We start from the raw sequence: 14,676 nt of genomic DNA on the forward strand, positions 1-14,676 counted from the left end.
GCAAATATTTTTAGAAACTAAAGAACATGAAGATAAAGAGATTACTTACATTTCCAAACACTAAATAAACAGGCAAGTATTTTTTTCAGTTTCTGAGAAACAGTAGCCATATCTGATTAACAGATCATCCTTCAGAAAATGAAAAAACACCTGTGCTTTACAGCATACTCCAGTGTGAGTTAACAATCATGCCCATTCAAAAGTATTCAGGAAACCAGAAAAACAGGATATAATATTATAAAAAAATGTAGCACTGGAGTGTTTATGAAAACAGTATCATCACCTCAGTACAAAATTAGTTTAAGACAGAGAAGATACTCTAAGAGCTGTCTTAGGTCCACTGAAGTGGAATAAAGCTGAAGTTTCCCTGCAGCAGGAGCACTGCACCAAGATGGACTTGCCTGAATGAGTAAAATTGAGTACCAAAAGCACACCAAGCTGAGTATGAAAAAATGTTCATCAGTCTTCCCTGTGAGGCAGAAAGCTAAACACACTTGGTCAAAGGCCTACCGACCATCATTCTAAGAAAAGCAAAAATTAGCAATGGTCCTTTTCTCAAGCAGTTACTGATGGGAGCATTTGCAGGGTTCCAGCTTAAAAATACAACTTCTGCTATGGCAAGAAAGTGAGAGTCAGACCGACAGACAGCACTTTAAATACTTTCCAAAAAGTCCTCCTATTGAATTATACTGGTTTTAATCTATGAAATGCAGAAGATATAATATGAAATTAATCCACTATTCAGTTGAAAATGACATGTTTCAAACTTGGAATACAAATTAATGCTATAATAGCAAGTATCTATTTACAAGTAGTTACAAAGAGTGGTATTTACCATGTGCAGAAGTTCTCCCAAAAGGATAGTTGCTCTGACAGATACATGGTCATCGCTACTTGTGATCACTTCAACCAGACCCTTCAGAAAGCAAAAAAATATTACAACATTCAGTGTACACCATCTTACTTAAACTCTTGCAGGAAAAACGTAGCAAGTATGTATTAAAACTGAAAGTCATTAGTTACCTCTAGAAGTCCATTGGTAATAAAAGCAGAAAGCACTAAAGCCAAGTAATTATCCATGAGATCCGGCCTAAAGAGAAAAAAGGTATGAAAACAGTTTAGAAAGTACATTTCTTATTGTTCCAGCAAGAAAACCAGAAATGTTTTGTCCACACTGCCACAAAACAAAACAAGAAGAATGGTTTAGACTAAGTTAAGTTCATTAAATCCTCACCTTGACCTGGCTCGATGGGGTAAAACAGTTTTAGCCTCAGCAGCTACAAAGCCATCAGAAAGTCTCCAGCAGTCTTGAAACCTGCCTGGATCTAGAACAAGAAAATACAGACAATGGTAGTTATAAGCTTCCCTTTTACACTATTATTATAATGGCAGTCAGTATGTAAATAATAATCCTTGCCCGCAAATATTATTTCAGGTAGTTTCAAATTACAGAAAATTTTGTCAGAGGAGACAAAATCTAACAAGTCATCTAATCCACAGTCCTGAACACAGCATGAGTACCTTGAAAGCTAGGACAAAGATTGTATCTAAGTGTCAACAAAAACAGTGATATTTCCAATTCATAAACATATTAAACATGTTTAAGAGAAAATACCATTAGCACCTAAAATGTTACCAGGTGCAACCATATATAGGAGTAGCAAGTTTGCAACAAAGAATTATTTATTTACTTACAAATTAAAAAATAGCAGACTTCTCTTGGGTTTACAAAAGAGTAATTCTAAAGGTAAAATACTGATTTGGTTTAAATTTAAAGACATGAAAAAGCATGCACTTACCCTCAAAAAAGCAGATGTCTAAGGACAATGGGGACAGCTAACAGACAGACAATATATAGAACTAATAGACTAATAACTTGTCTGTAGCATTCACTAACACATCTACAATTCTGAATATTGCTAACAGTTCAAAGAAATCTAATCTGCACTGCTGACCTTACAGTCTTTCATGTTAATGCCTAACTATGCTGTTCTTTCATAAAACTTTTAACACTTAACAGGTGATAAAGAATTTCAGACAGGACTTCAGAGCACGCAATAGATTCAGTGATAAAACAGAGGCAATTAACAATACACAGGAGACAGCAAAGTTTTTAAATTGGTATAGGAGTGTAATAGACAAAAATTCTATGTGACTTGTTTTAAATACTTACCTACACTGAGAAGTGCCTCGATAAATTCTTCTGCAATAACAGGGAGAGGAAGTCGAAATATATCGTAGAGAACTTCAAGCAGACCTCTCTACCAAAGAAAACGTAACACAACCGGAATTTTACAGATTTACAAAACTGTCCCTTTTTTCACTATTAATACTGACCTTAAGATTTCTAAAGTGCTAACACAGGTGCATTTGTTGAAGTGCTTTTTTCACAAACGGAAATAAACTGGAGAAGAGAGGATGGGGTTTTTTTACTTTTGAATTGTCCCTTATTGTCACTATGAATGCTATAGTAGCTCAGGCTACCTGGATTGCAGATTTTTAGAATAGTTACATCTGGAGCCATCAACTTTGCTCTAGTAAGTTTAATTTGTGAAGAAACATTTTTTTTACCTGGAATTCAACTTTGATTATTATGCTTTAATTTTGTGACTGCACCTACTGTAAACTTGCTTTGATTTGTGACCAGAGTAAAAACTAATTTATGAACTTTTCTCTCCTCTATTTTGTCACATATACATGGTGTGCTTCCCAATTTCAGAGGAATTTTGTAACAGAATTACAGATTTGAATTTTGGGGGTTAAATAAACTCAAGAACAGCCGTCTCATAACTGGAGTCTGTGTTTATTTAAACCATTTAATTGCTTAAAAGTTAAGAATAACTTAATTAAAATATTAAGTATTATTCCTACATCAGTACTAAATATTCACCACCTACCCGGATTTCCATATTTGGTATACAAAGCACCCCAATAAGAGACTGAATCCCAGAATTTCCAGGTTTGCACAGGCTGATAATACCTAGAAAACATTAAATGTATAACAACACTCCCTCATCAACAAATGAAAGGACAATAGACACATTGCTAAATTAGATTTCCAGTTTGAAAACAAGCACACATGAAGAAGAACTACTAATCACAAACATTTTCACAAGGATGAAATTTTCTCCTTCCCAGTCAATAATATTTAACAAAACTTCCTAATCACAAAACTTTATATTCTCATTAAAAGACTGTGCTACTTTTGTCCTTCTTATTGTGAACAGTACTCAAAAGTTACCTGTGAAAACATATGCATGGAAGAAATGACAAAAAGACAAAGCTGTCTCTAATGTGTAACGCTTAAGCCTGAAAGGTTTTCATCATCTGAGCAGAAATGTAAGGTATTTCAATCAAAAGCTGTATCTTAACCTAACAAATTAATTCATTTCCCTTTAGTCTCAGGAGAATTCTAACAGCTGTTCGATCTAAGCGCCTGAGTGCAGGAAGATGCAGTAACACACCTATCAGAAACTGTTTTTTGAAAGTTTTAAAGTCATCACATGCCTCCTCTTCAAGCATGTGAGAACAAAAAAGAAACTTGAAAGATATCTGGATATTAAAATTAAGCTTAGCAATCATTGTCAGAACTTAAAAAATAACACAAATAGTGTCACAAAACAGCTTAAGTATAGCCTGGAAAAATTCCACTCAAAATTTTGGTAAATGTTTATATTAACTGATTTAAATCTCCAAGACAGTGTCTTGGCAAAAAAAAAAAAAAAAAACCCAAAAGGCAATCCCTGAGGCAGTACCTTCATCTCACATATTGTAATATCACAGAGAAAGGATTTAGTAAAATGAAAAAAAAAATCTTTTTCGATTTAGAAATATCCTCTACATGAAAAATTGCTAACTATGTCCATTTCCAATTTCTCCTCAGCTACGGCAAAAGCAGGTAAAGTATTTGCCAATATCTCAACACAGACAAAAAGACTTCATTTACAGTGGTAGAACCATCTCAAATATAAGTTCTTATGATATGATGCTATTTTAAATATCCTTTCATGCATTAGATTTCAAGAATGCTCATCAAGATATAATTTATAAAGCATTTTACACAGGAGGGGAAAAGCTGTGCCTTCTCAGGAGTCCAAGAAAACTACGCATTGCATCCTCCGATTTTACAGTATCAAAACACATATTAAGTAGCATTGTAGGAAGATATTGATAGCAATTAGACATATCAAATGAGACAGATCCTGTGTCATTTACACTAGAAAGTAAAAGCACACTTTCAATCATCCAATTTCAAACAAATAAACAAATCTTACCTGCCCATGATCGAAATGCTGCCACTATTCCCATTTTACTAGCTAGGAATCGTGCTTCTCTGTCCTCTCTGCCATTGAAACAACAAATGTCACAATGCAGGTAATCATTACAAAACAAATAGTACTACAGTATTATTATTGAAAGGTAGTTAACTGAGATACGGGACAAAATCCAGAGTAAAAGAAATATTTTATGTATGCATATATGTGTACATATGTATTTACACAATGCATATACACACATAAAAGGTTTAGAATTTTTGATTATTGTTACTTTCCTCTTCCAGGGGAGTTTCCACAGGAGGAGAACATAAAAAAAACACAGAGGGGTCAGATCAATCACTCTGCACCTCCACTGACACTAAGTCTACAGCAGAGATGTAAAGATTTGGACCTTATTCAGTTACCCAGACCTAAGCATCTAATCCTGCTTCATAATTTAAAAATCCTGAGTAATTCAAGTTGTAAGCCACCTCAAGAGATCTCTCTCTTGTCCAAATTACTGCACCTGTTACCTGTTATCAGACTATGCCAGATTATAAAAACATGAAATGGTTCGGGTTGGAAGGCACCTTTAAAATTCATCATAGTTCAACACCACTGCAAGAACTCAGTAAATGCCTTTACAGTGTCCAGAGCTTTAGCGGGTATACAAGCTTCTGTAATTCAGCTTGGAATACCTGCAAAAAAACTCAAGGCTTTATCCAGCTGGGTGCTAGAAACTCAAGGCAGCAGGACTTCTCTGGACAACAACTCTTGACCAGCCTCATATAAAATTATCCCCACTGCCTTACATCAAGTTGAAATCTTTCTTGCTTCAGTTTGTCTTCTGTTGCTGTTTGTCCTTGTTGCTTCTTGTCCTCCCGCCTTACACCACCATGAAGGGCCGTGGCTACATCATCTTGAAAGCAGTTTCATAGGTAGTAAAAAGACTGCTATTCAGCACAGGGTCTCCCTCAACCATCTCCTCTCTAGGCTAAACAAGCCCTTTTAAATCTTAAATGCTTAACAGTATTTTAGAAAACTGCACTCTGGCCTATGATATTCAAGTTTTAGAAATTTAGCATTTGAAAGGAAGTACAGCTCAATTCTAATACTATGAACATAACTGATGGCACAAGTAGCAGTACTAACACTTACTTGAGTTGTCCTTCTGCTGTGTCTGGATTATGCCTGTAGTGGAAATCTGTGTAAGGGGCTAAAATTCGCTAAACAAAAGAAAGACACACATGAAAATACAGCTTAATCACAGTTAAATCACTAGTGCCCTTTCCTCAGTCCCACTCCAAACTGTTATATTATTTCTGCTTCATAAATCTCAGGTTTTTAGCCTAAAACACTTTATCTTTTAGACACTGTGCACTAATACACAGGAAATCTGAGATAAAAGCAGAACATTCTAATGGGTAATACAGTGTTTAATTTCTGTCACTAAACAAATAAAACTGCACTCACCTCTAATTCTACATCTGCTCGGACATACTGTCGGGTCTTTGGATGATTAATGAGGTGCAAAACTGTAGTTATCAGAGCCTCATTTATTCGGCTTAGCTGACAGTCAATCACATTTTTCAAGATGGTACTTAAACCACCCCGAAGTGCCACCACCTCAGGATTCTGAAGCGCTAGATAAAGGAAAACAAGTAATTTTGGCCAGTGATCTAAGGTAAAACATTTCATGGCATATGACAAACTTGTCATCTCTTGTATGGGTATCTTATCTGCCCTGAACACTGCTGAGGCACATGTACGGCTTTTAATGGAACTAGCTGACACTAGTAATGAATGATGATTTTGGATTCACTTATTATACACAAAAATACTGGTCACTCAGTTTCCAGTTGGGTCATTTCTCACCTTAACTCCCAACCAAGTTTCCATACAGTAGTTTCTGGATTTTCCAATAGAGTTTTCATACTTCACTGAACCAACATAGATATAATATTTATACTGAAATAAGAGTAACATTTTGTTTATTTCTTTAAAACAGAAGCTTTAATCCTGAAAACAAATTACTGAATTATTTCCCACAGATTGATTTTGAAATCCTTCAAAAATTAGCAGCCAAATGGAAGTTTAGGGAGTTAGTATAAACCACTGTCCTGATGATGACAGTACCCACCCCAAAATTTTTTTAAAATGAGGATATTTTGTAGTTCTCTGAACACTTCTAAATTTGTCAGCATCTTGTGTATGGAAATCTCCCTATTTCAAATCCATTAATTTAAGAAACACCAACTGCAGCAGAGAAATGTCTTTAAGGCAAATCAAAAACTGACAAGTCTTGAAGGAAAAGATGAAAATCCAAAACCTTTGCCTACGATACATAAATAGATTTTAAGTAATTTTGGCTTATATCATACAAACAACTAAAATCCATGAAACTGTCGATAGGAACACTTAACATCTAATTCCCTATTAAACAAGTACTGTGAATGACAACCATGTCAAAACTGAACACTAATTAAGAAAAATTATCTTACCTAGTTCACAGATAATGGCTATACATGCTCGAACCATTCTATCTCTTTCTTGAAGACCATCATTTCCAACTGCTATCAAAGAATTAGTAATAGAACTGGGGAACAACGAAGCATTCACAGTGATCATCTGCCAAAAAGGAAAGAAAAAGCCTTATGGTTTCTTTACATTTCTCTAAATGCACTTACATATTCACCAGTATTCTGTTACCTTCATACAATTAGACAGACCAGTCCACCTATTACTTGGTTGTATCTGGTGAATCTTCACAACTATTTATTTTGCTCTTGAAATTTTTTCAATTTTAATTTGTTTGTCAATTTACCATTCTCTTTGTGCTTCAGGTTTTTTATTTTCATATTTTATCTTAATAAGAAAGAATTTAAAATATGTTTTTGGCAGTTAAGACTGCCATCATCATAGTTTTTTTCTCCCAAGAATATCTTTATTGACAACATTATCCAATGACACAGAGTTGACTACAAATTCATATACTATTAAGGACATTTTGCACTACAGAAAGCCTAGCTGTGAGTTTGGGACGCTCAAAATTCACACCCGATTAAGGAGCAAAATGCATTAAAGGTAAAGAAAACCATTCCTGAACAACCAATACCACCAACTCACCACCGTCACCCAAATGAGCCTTTTATTACAAAGGCTGAGCAACTGCTTGTTCATATTTTTTCAATTTGTGAAAATTAAATACACATATCCTTCTGGAACAAGATCACTAAACAGATGTAGTACTAAGGAGGAAGCAGGTTTTTGTCTGACTGCCTAAAAAGGGAACAGTGCAATTGTTTTACAGCCCACGCAGCCATGTCACCTTCTTTTCTCCACTAATAAATAAAAATGAGACATAAAAAAATACTCAATACCCATCAAGCACCTAAAAAATCAAGACTAGTTTCCCATGCTTTTGCTTAACATCCTTTTTGTTTTCAACAAAACCAGGCTTATCTTCGTAATTCTTCCAAAAACATTTTGTCCTATATCCATTTTACATCTCCCTTTGATGTGTTACAGATATTCGTGCAAAGACAATTAGTTTTTTACCTTTTTTTGCAGAGATGCTAGAGGGGATCAACAACTACGACCAAAATACTGGAAGAGTTTTAACAAATCTATCTTTAAATACATGTTTTTGAGAAGCTTCTCGTTATACATAATGTTAATGCAATGAAACAGGAAGCTTTAAGATAGGACTTTAAAGAAAAAACAAATTCTCTCCCACCCACACAGACTTTCACTTTTATACTGGGAAAAAGAAAAAAGAATAAGCAACAGAATAAGTGCACCAATCCACTCTAAAAACTGCAACTTGTTTGCTACTGATATTGAGATGGTACTTCCTGTGAGGACACAAGCTGCTCTGCTTCACTGTCTTCTTTGCTTTGCAGACAAGAGAAGGAAAGGCTTCTTGTAACACTCAATTCTAAACACATCAGTAGAAAAAAATGAATCTTTTTATTTCCTTTGTATCTGTTCCAGGTAATAAAATGCAGTTCTAAAGACCAAGGACAGGTAAAGGAAAGCTACTTCCAAGTAGCTACAATGAAATAAGTAATGGAGACTATGAAGTTGGTCTTCTAAGACCCCTTTAGAAAAGAGGAAGAAAGAACATGGCTCATATTGCATGTAGCCATGACTTCTGCTATAAAAAGAAAACACCCGGACTATTAAATTTAAAAGAAATGTCTTATTGACTTCTAACAGATAGAAAAATGCTTCCAGAAGCAACTTCATGCCATCCTTTTCACAGCTGAAGATGTTACTAAATTTTAAGACTTTTACCCGTAAATGTAGATGTGATTACAGTCAAAACAGACAGTGAACACTCAGCCTTCAAAAACTATTTGGCATGAAGTTTAAAAAGTCAGATTGTTTTAAAATCTACCTACACCATTTAAACCTATTATTTTAAAAATAAAGTTTATGATTGTCTTTTCTAAATTCATAAAGGAATATTACTATTTTATATTTTGTTGTTCTTCTCTTATGAAAAGAAAGAAAAGGGAAGCTTTTAATTTTAATGTATGCAATTCTCACTGACATTTTTACTACCTAAGATGAGGTTAAAGAGCCACATCTTGAAACTGAAAACAATAGTTCTGTGATACTGGAAAAACCCAGTTCAGTTTCACAGTTAATTATCTTCTGAACCAGTCTGCTAGCTTTTTTCCATTTTATTTGACATTTATTCTTGCCTTTTAGTCCTTTATGTAATCTTTTAGGAATCCTGGCATCAAATCACTAGATCTGAGACATTAAGGGAGATGAAGACAGAGGTAGAAAAAGGGCAAGAGCAGGGTAACAAAAAGACAGTGTGAAAATATAGAATATGCTATTCAGGAAGCACAGTATTCCTTGTAAAAGAATTTCCTGAGTACTGACTGCTCTATGCCAACGTATGCCTAACTGCTGTGGCCTAGACAGCACATGAGAAAGCTGTTAAATTTAGTCGTAGCAGGCTGCGTGGCTTTTTGTTGGTCTGACACTGTCTTTTAAGAAAACAGAATGTTATAGGTAAGTTGCAAAAGATGCTAGAAAAGGCTTCCATCAACACAGTTCTCAGCATCAAGGAACCACAAGCATGGCTGCACAACCTGTGTATCTGATGCACACACCTGGTACACACCAATACTCTTGCACCATGACGGAGAAAAAACACCAAAGGTCAGCTCTAGGATTTCTTTGATGTTTCTCTTTGACCATCATTTTTTTCAGATCAAGCTAATGAATTTGTTTCTCTTGCTGTCTCTTCCTTCATGCAAAACAGAAAATGCTCAAAAAAGCCCAGAAATAATGAGGATAAATTTCGGACCTAAATAAAACCAATTATGGACGTGCTTCCATCTACTGATGAGTCCACAATGAAGCTCTTCTTTCAAAGCAGATTCGCAAAAAACATTTATTATAAAAGTGCAACTTCCTCAAGGACCTATTCCTTTATACTGGAACATATAAAGGACAACATTTTTTGTTTGTTTTGGGCTTGTTTGAGTTTGGAGGCAGCTGTCTTTAAAACTCTTTTTTGGCACAGTTGTTAATCAAGTACATTGTATCTTGTGTGAGACAGACAATATATTTAGGTAGATTTAAAACACAAAAAGAGATTTCACACAGACAGTACTCCTGGAGAACCATTCTTCAACTACTTCAAACTTTACTCCAGTCTTCAGTAGTTTCTATAAGAATATGAGAGCAATAAAGAACAGCAAAGTCCAGCACAAAGGCAGGATATTATGTTTCCTGAATACATTTGGTACCTCCATATGCAAATTTCTCTAGGGTGAACTGGAAAATACAGCTACCATACTTTCAAATCTACATCCATGGGTACACAGTACAGTAACCATCACAGATGAAACGCATTTCATTGAGTATCAGAGACAATATCCTGTGGATAGCATCAACTGCCACAAACAAAGCAGTAAGGTTACAAGCATTCCTTGATGATCACTTCCGTGACAATTTGTCTCAGTTCTCACATGGCATCAGATCTCCCAATCTCTGACTCACAAATGCTTAAACTATACAATGAAGTAGTCATAATTCCAATATTGAAACTTAATGTTGTTTTTATGCCCTTGTATTCACTCTTTGATAAGTGTTTCCCAAACCTTGTCCAGTAAGCACGATTTTTCTAGCACACTGGAGATTCTAAATGGTAAAACTGTAAAATCAAAACAACTCTCTTCACTACATTTTTCTGTCTTTTAAATTATCAGCTATATTATGTGATAAAGGTAAAGCAAGGTATTAGAGACTATGAAAAAGCATTGTTGATTGAGACAACCAGGAGTCAGCACAAGTGAGCGGCACAGCAGATACAACCATACATAGGAGCTTTTACCTTTCTGACTAATCGAAGTGCTTGTGTTCTTTCTACTTCATTACTCTGCTGTATGTCAATGCACCTAAAGTAAGTTAAAAAACACATTTTGTAACTTGCACCTTAACTGTTAACAACTCATGTTAATATTTGTGCATTTGAGTACAAAAGAAAAAGAACTGACTTATGGTTTAAAAACTACATTTTTCAGCAAATATACTCATTATGATACATCAGTTAGGTTTGGTTTATATCTTCCCTGCTATTTTCATTACAATTAAGTCACTAAAAGGTTCTCAAATACAAAATGGCAAAGCATAATGCTTCAACAATTATTTTCTGAGCTAGCTGCATTTGTCATTTGCAAATGAGACCACACCAACTATTTCTAATGTTTCACATCGACACACCTTGAGTGTTTGAGATCAGAAAAGTCCTTTTGCTCTAAAAAAGTTGAACAGCACACTAAAATTACATGTGTATATTTATAAACAGAAATTCACACACATCTGTACCAGTATATTAAATAAAAAAATGCATTACAGGAATCACTAGAAATGCTATTATTTACATCTATTAACCATGCTGATTGTATTATCTCACTGCTGGTTTGCCCTTTGGTACTTTTCTGTTGCGTCATTGATTATATTTAGACTACATATTCTTGGACATCAACTATTATAGCAATGTGACAATACAAAGAATCAAACAATTCTCATACAAAAACTTAAGACATGAAAATTATTACTATTTCAACCATATTAATTAACAGTTAATGGCATTTATGACTAAAAGTAGAAATTATTTGGATTACTTGTATCATATATTAGGACAGCATTTTATTTGGATTAGCTAGTGTGATGAGATACTCTGTTGAAGAAAAATGTATTTTATAAAACTACTTACTAAAAACATAAGAGAATATGGAAACACTTCCCTCCTGTATCAACCGTGAAAAGGCAAGTGACTTAGAACTTTACAGATTGCAACAAGAAGAAAGAGAAGAATTACCTTGCTATCAAATAATCCACTTTCAACTTTAGCACCTTCTGGAGAATAGTGGAGTCTCGAATAAGATAGCGGAGGGCTCGCAATCCTGCTGCTCGCACCTCTTTTGCTTCGTTTAGTAAAGCTAACCTCAGACTACAATGAAGAAAACAAGAGGGACAAACAACTATTAGGCAGCAGGTAGACTTCACCATCTGATATGCAGCTACTGCTCACTCATTTAAGACAAAAAGTATGATTTTTAAAAATAAATGTTATGAACTAATTTTCTGACTTTCAGGTCTTCTCATGTGCAACCCTTAAGGCAAGCCCTCATCCTGGTCAGCAGATGTAGACAATATATTGATCTTAAAAAGCCACAAATTAATTTTTTCCCAAATAACAGCTTGTACATCCATTAAATGACATAGAATGAAAACCTGTACATAAGTTGTTATTCGACAAAGCAGCTGAGCATAGTATTAGTCCAAGAAAATGAAGAGGTAGAATGAGGTAGGTAGGAAGAAATGAGATATGGAAGAACTCTAGAAACTGAGTTACAAAGCATGAGGTAGCACACTGTCCTTTTGAAGGCCCTCAAGATATTAATCCCTCTTCCTCAACAACATGCAGAATGAGGTGGGAATCCTCAACCTCCCAATGACACTTTTTAATAGGACATCTAAGAATGTAAATACTTAGCCACTGAGACTGAATTTCTACAAAAAAGGTTTAGGGATTTTTTTTCCTTATTCTAGGGTTATCTTACATGTTAATCAGCTACTCCAAGGCAAAAAAATCTTCAGTCTTTTGGTGAATACCTGGCCAGGGTAAGTCAACGTAACAGGAGCTTACTCCCAGGTGATACCTAGACAAAGTAAGCTGCCATATCATTTGCAGAAAAGACAAACTGATTACTACTTCCAGCACCAACAGGGAATTGTTTCAAGACCATCTTTCCTGTAATATGAATATGCTACCCACATTTCTTTGGACGCAGCCCAGGACACAGCTGGATTTCTGGACTTGCAAGACTGGACAGAGGACTGCTGACTCATGTCCAGCCTCTCGTCCAGCAGGACCCCCAAGTCCTTCTCAGCAGGGCTGCTCTCAATCACTTCAAGCCTAGCCAGGACTGATACTGAGTGTATTCTTGATACCACCTTTGAGTCCCACTCCTGGCCCTGCACAGGACAACCAAGGATCACACTATGAGCCTGAGAGCATTGTCCAAACATTTCTTGAACTCTGCCAGGCTTGGGGATGTGACCACTGCTCTGGGGAGCCTATTATGCTGCCCAACCACCCTCTGGATAAAGAACCTTTTCCTGATATCTGGGCTAAACTTCCCCTAACACAACTTCAGGCCATTCCCTTGGGTCCTGTCACTGGTCAATGGAAAGACCAGATCAGTGCCTGCTCCTCCTCTTCCCCTCATGAGGAAAAGCTGTAGACCAGTTAAAGAACTGGCACAGTGAAATTACAAAGGAAAAGATTATCACGAGATCCAACACTCAAAAGCAAAAGCTACCACAAAGAGATGTGTCACTGTCTTTAGGTACGCAGTGAAAACATACAGTTAATCAAAAAGATAAAGACATCGGTTTTAGCTGAGAAAAAAAATTACACAGGGCTTCCCAACATTTTGCTCAAAGAACAATTAGCTTTCCTAAGCTTTTTTGCTTAAGTGAGATCTAAATTGAAAGAACAGAGAAATGCATTAAATATTCGATCTTATTTGCTTTTGTCACCAGTGCTGGTCTTCAAGACAAATTTATAAATCTCTGTGTGGAAATAAGCATGTAATTACACTGGACAGTCAAAATGGCCACAAAAAAATAAGACTGAAATTCCACTTAAAAGCATATACACAGGACATGTCAGTAGCGAGGCAAGTAGTGCTTCATGAACATATACAGACCTGTACAACATAAAATACTGCTCTGTATTTTATAAATGTACATTTTTATTAGAAATGCTTTCTACAACTACTGAAATAGAGGTACTTTTACATCTCTGAGGAGTATAATGAAGAAATCTACACTTCTAACTTGGAGGGTTTGTCTCTGCCTAAAAGTGAGCAATATATTTCTGATTTTACTCATTAAAGTATTTACGGGTTATATACTTGCATTATGAAGCTTCAAACATATTATAAATACAAAATACTAGTTCAGAAGTACCAAAGAAGCTTATTTAGTTGCACCAAAAACAACTGAAGTTCCCTAGGACTGCCTGGTGCTCTTTACTACTTACCATATAATGATGCTGTCGTAGGTAAAACCTAACTTTTCTTCAGCATGGCCAATATTACAAAGAAGCTGAAAATAACAGAAAATATCTATTATTTATAGAGCTCCAAAAATAACCATAAAAACCACAGATTTTGGGAAATGCTTTCAAAAAACCTGAGGAATTTAATTTGTAGCAAGGGAGAGAATACCGGCTTCAAACTTCCCTGAGAACTTCTGCTGCCCATATTGTGTTCCTATACACACCAGATACGGGGACTCACCTGTGGATTTTCATACCAAAAAAAGGTTGCATGGTTGTGTAAGCTGTGTACTGGTCAGTCCATTTTACATCACCACATTGCTAGCTGGCAACGGGTAATTTGAGCAGAGACCAAAAATGACTGAAGTCCAAGCAAATCTGCAGGGGGCTCAGGTAAGAGTTTTGAAACAAAGACTGACACTGATGGGTCACTATCATGTTTTGTCACAGCAGCACAGAAGTACAAAAAAATCAGAAGGCATTACCAAGTGTCCTGTAATGGACATTTGGTCTTGGCCTGCCACCCATCCTATAGAACTTGTACCTCTGAAAAATCAGAGCAAAGTTTGAATTTATGCACACAAAAAGACAGCCGTATACTGTCACAAACTGGACATTTCAACCATATCTAGTCATTGTGAACAGAGAAGATTTACAAGCACAGTTTTTAAGTCCAAAACCATGCTTAAAAGGAGCAACCTAGGTTGCCAGTGTTTTAGCCTCTTGAGGAAAGGAAAACAATCTCTTCTGTAAGAAGAGCTAGTGCTGTTCTTCTTTTCAAGAACAGCAAAGAAATTCCTAGTAATCTCACTTATTATCCCT

General features: G+C 35.7%; 1 protein-coding gene across 1 annotated transcript in view; it reads right to left on the bottom strand.

Annotated features, from left to right (window-relative positions):
• Window positions 1-14,676, bottom strand: part of RICTOR (RPTOR independent companion of MTOR complex 2) — a 75,557-nt gene that overhangs the window by 35,025 nt on the left and 25,856 nt on the right. Inside the window, exons 4-15 of the mRNA XM_041472261.1 lie at window positions 13,837-13,901; window positions 11,605-11,736; window positions 10,615-10,678; window positions 6,758-6,884; window positions 5,730-5,899; window positions 5,415-5,482; window positions 4,275-4,342; window positions 2,898-2,980; window positions 2,174-2,261; window positions 1,235-1,325; window positions 1,024-1,090; window positions 836-916 (exon numbers count right to left, since the gene is read on the bottom strand). Of these exons, the coding sequence (XP_041328195.1) occupies window positions 836-916; window positions 1,024-1,090; window positions 1,235-1,325; window positions 2,174-2,261; window positions 2,898-2,980; window positions 4,275-4,342; window positions 5,415-5,482; window positions 5,730-5,899; window positions 6,758-6,884; window positions 10,615-10,678; window positions 11,605-11,736; window positions 13,837-13,901 (1,104 nt within the window). The remainder of the gene's footprint in view (window positions 1-835; window positions 917-1,023; window positions 1,091-1,234; window positions 1,326-2,173; window positions 2,262-2,897; window positions 2,981-4,274; window positions 4,343-5,414; window positions 5,483-5,729; window positions 5,900-6,757; window positions 6,885-10,614; window positions 10,679-11,604; window positions 11,737-13,836; window positions 13,902-14,676) is intronic.

The sequence above is a fragment of the Pyrgilauda ruficollis genome, unplaced genomic scaffold (genome assembly GCF_017590135.1).
Source record: "Pyrgilauda ruficollis isolate IOZ18807 unplaced genomic scaffold, ASM1759013v1 scaffold108, whole genome shotgun sequence".
Classification (NCBI taxonomy): Eukaryota; Metazoa; Chordata; class Aves; order Passeriformes; family Passeridae; genus Pyrgilauda; species Pyrgilauda ruficollis.